This window comes from Nesoenas mayeri (assembly GCF_963082525.1).
Source record: "Nesoenas mayeri genome assembly, chromosome: 22".
Lineage (NCBI taxonomy): Eukaryota > Metazoa > Chordata > Aves > Columbiformes > Columbidae > Nesoenas > Nesoenas mayeri.
The window spans coordinates 5,874,696-5,877,885 of record NC_137572.1 but is presented as its reverse complement, the minus strand read 5'-3'; the positions used below and the strand labels follow the sequence as shown (position 1 = coordinate 5,877,885).

The window sequence follows — 3,190 nt, the reverse complement described above, 5'->3', positions numbered from 1 at the left end:
ACCCACATGCTTTTGCATATAAATGGGAATAAGTCCCCCTCTCTGGGAGGTTATTTGCACTGATCTTCTGGAGGAAAGCCTGGCTGTGACCTAGATTGTGTCCCAGAACATTCAAAGAGGAGTGGGTCAGAGCTGGGAAATGACAAAGCAAGGGACAGGGTCCAGTTTCTAGGAACCCAGAGGAGATGCGGGTAATCTCTTCCATCGTGCCTTTGCCCCCATTTGCAAGCTCTTGGTTGTCAAGATCAAACAAAAAGATATTTTTCTTCCTGGCCAGGGTTTGGGGTTTTGGATAAAGGGATCTTTTACAGCTCCAGGGTGAGCAAATGTGCTTGGTATTTCCTCCTAGAACGTTATATGAAAGACCCAAAAAATGTTAAATAGAAAAATGCAGCTGGCTGCAGTGCAGGCAGTTCCTACGTCTTCTCTGGATGCTTAGCCAGGCTCAGAGGGAGAAACCTGGGGGTCTGCTCTTCTCTCTGCCAGCCTGGAGTCCCACAGGGGCGGTAATTCACCACCCCGGCTTGGACCTGGCCCACATCCCCAGCCTGGAGGACCAACTGCAGGGCGGTCTGCGTGTCCTTCAGTCCCAGCATCTGCTTTGCTGCTCCCCCGCCCTTTCCCTCCATTCCGCATGTCTGCGGCTGGATTCCCCATGCGGCTGCTTGGCTGGGTTGCAAACCTTTAATTGATTCCTCTTAGCTGGATTGGACTGTAGGCAGCCCTAGGGTTTTCACGGCACATCTGCGGGCCCCTTACCGACACAGACCAGGAGGCAACCTGAAGGGAGACAGGCACTGGGCCAGAGATGCAGAGGTGGGATTCTGCCACCCCAAAACTCTTACATCCTGTGGCCGGGCAAGCTCCACTCAGCCTCTGGAGACATGGTGCCACCTTTCGGCAGTCTTGGCTCCCTGTCCAGCTGCTGTGTCCCTCCTCACTGGCCTTGGCCCCTTTCCCTCACTGCATCGCAATGAGTCATCTTTGGTGAGCTCACCCGCTGGAGCTGGAGAGGGGCTGGCAGGCCTGGGGAGATGCAAAGGTGATGCTGGGAGACACAGAGCTCCTGATCCCTTAGCTCGTTGCAGGGCCAGTGGATTAGATGTCACGATGAGGAGCAGGCTATTGAGCATCATTTGTGCAAGAAGAGGCAGCCTGCCTGCCTGTGCCATGTGTGCCTGTATCCCCGGGTGCCCGCCTCCGAGTGCTGGGGCATTAGCCTGGCTGACTGCTTCTCTCTCTCCCTGCCCAGGCTCCCCTCTCAGTGACAGCCACCGCTGGGCACCTCAGCAGAGAGATGAACCCCACCATCAGCATCGCTGTCATCCTGACAGGTACAGATGGCAGATGCAAATCTCTTCCCTGCTCTCCAGCGAGCTCAGCCCAGAGCAGCTGGGCAGGGGCTGGGAGGCTGCATGGGCATCTCCAGTGCTCTCTGTTCCCTGTCCAACCCCTCCTTGCCTCTCCCAGTCCTCCAGGCTGCCAATTGCCAGATGATCAAGGACCTGAGTGCCTGCCTGCTGGGCCAGAGCCTCCGGGTGGATTGCCGTTATGAGAACAAAACCAGCAACCCCCTGACCTATGAGTTCAGCATCACCAAGGACAACAGGAAGCACGTCATCCACAGCACCATCAGTGTGTCCGAGAACATCTACCGGAGCCGAGCCAACGTCACCATGCACAAGAACCTGGTGTGCCTCTACCTGCAGAGCTTCACCACCAGCGATGAGGGTGTCTACATGTGCGAGCTGAGGGCCACCAACGACTACACTGGCAACCAGATAAAGAACATCACTGTCATCAAAGGTGAGACGGGCAGTGGCGCCTGGCCTCAGCCCCTGCTTCCCACCTGCTCCTTGGCTTGGCAGGGCCAGCAGAGAAATCCACAACCCCCTATGGCATCCCCAAGCCCTACCTGAGTCCCATAAACATTTCCCAGCCCCTATGTGCCCTTCCCACTACAGGCAGAGCAGTCAGCCCCAAAGATGGACTTACTGTGCCCCATCCTACACTGCTTACCCTGCCTTTTTTGGGCCTTGCCTCAGGGGCACTGCCCAGGTGTCCTCCTAAAGGTGGTGGGTGGTTCATAGTCAGTCCCAGCAGAGGGGACGAGTCTGCTGGTGAAAGACTGAGGAGGTATGTTGTGTGGGGCAGGAGCACAGTGGGGATTTTGCCACACTTATGTCCCGCAGGAGCAGTCCTGCAGTAGCACAGCACTTCATCTTACCTGCTGCCCATCCCCTTGTCACCTCAGTCAGGCACAGAGTTATGTTTCCAGGGGTCTCTGTGCCCCAAAAAGCTTTGCTGCTACTTGGGCACAAGGTGGGAGGAAACAAGCTGGGGATGGGACTGCGTACATTTCTGTGGAAAAGGCAGGAAGCTGAGTCCCAGTACCCCTTATAACACCCAGCCTGGTCACCGTTCCTGGGCGATTTCATTGTGGTTCTTCTCTCCCTCCCCATTCCCTGTCCTCACAGACAAACTGGAGAAATGCGCCGGCTTCAGCCTCTTGATCCAGAACACTTCATGGCTCCTGCTGCTTCTTCTTTCCCTGCCTCTCCTGCAAGCCGTAGACTTCGTGTCCCTGTGAAAGGAAAAGCACACAAACACGCGCACGCACACACCGAGTACCCCAGCAAACTCACCTCCCCGCCAGAACGCAGCCCCGGGAAAGAGAAGCTGAACCGTTTGAAACAAGTGAAACCTCTCTCCGTGTTATCTCTATATAGCCGTATATCTAATGCTAACCACCATCCTGTGCTGAGACCTGCCATCACACGCACACGTGCCCTGCTCTGAAGCATGGTGGCTTTGCTAGGCAGTGTTGCTTCTCCCATGGCGCCTCCCTGCTCGGTAGGCTGGCTGGTTTGCTCGTGCTGGGAGCACTGAAGCCTCAGCCCCACACAGCCCGCTTCTCCCATCCCCTTAACTTTTGGGGTTTGCCTTTTCTCACCTGGGGAAAGACAGCTGGACTGGCAGGTAAGAGAGAGGTGATGCAAGAGCGTGCAGAGGTGCGGTGTGCCCACAGCCCATGGAGCAGGTGAGGCTGCTGGTGTCCCCAGCCTGCCCTGCCTACTAGTCGGGTGGCAAGCTGATTTCTCAGCCTGCTCCTCTCACCCTGAGTCACCCCGAGATGCCATGACTGGGAGGGGGCGTGAGGCAAGTCCTGTCTCAGAGCAAGCAAGGAAGA

At 56.5% G+C, this 3,190-nt stretch overlaps 1 protein-coding gene across 1 annotated transcript; it reads left to right on the top strand.

Moving 5' to 3' along the window:
- Positions 1-1,276: 1,276 nt before the first annotated feature.
- Positions 1,277-2,590, top strand: THY1 (Thy-1 cell surface antigen; the record flags this gene model as incomplete). Its single annotated transcript, XM_080357916.1, has 3 exons — positions 1,277-1,334; positions 1,471-1,806; positions 2,478-2,590. Exons 1-3 carry the CDS (start codon positions 1,298-1,300, stop codon positions 2,588-2,590), a joined length of 486 nt encoding a protein of 161 aa, XP_080214042.1. The 5' UTR covers positions 1,277-1,297.
- Positions 2,591-3,190: the final 600 nt, after the last annotated feature.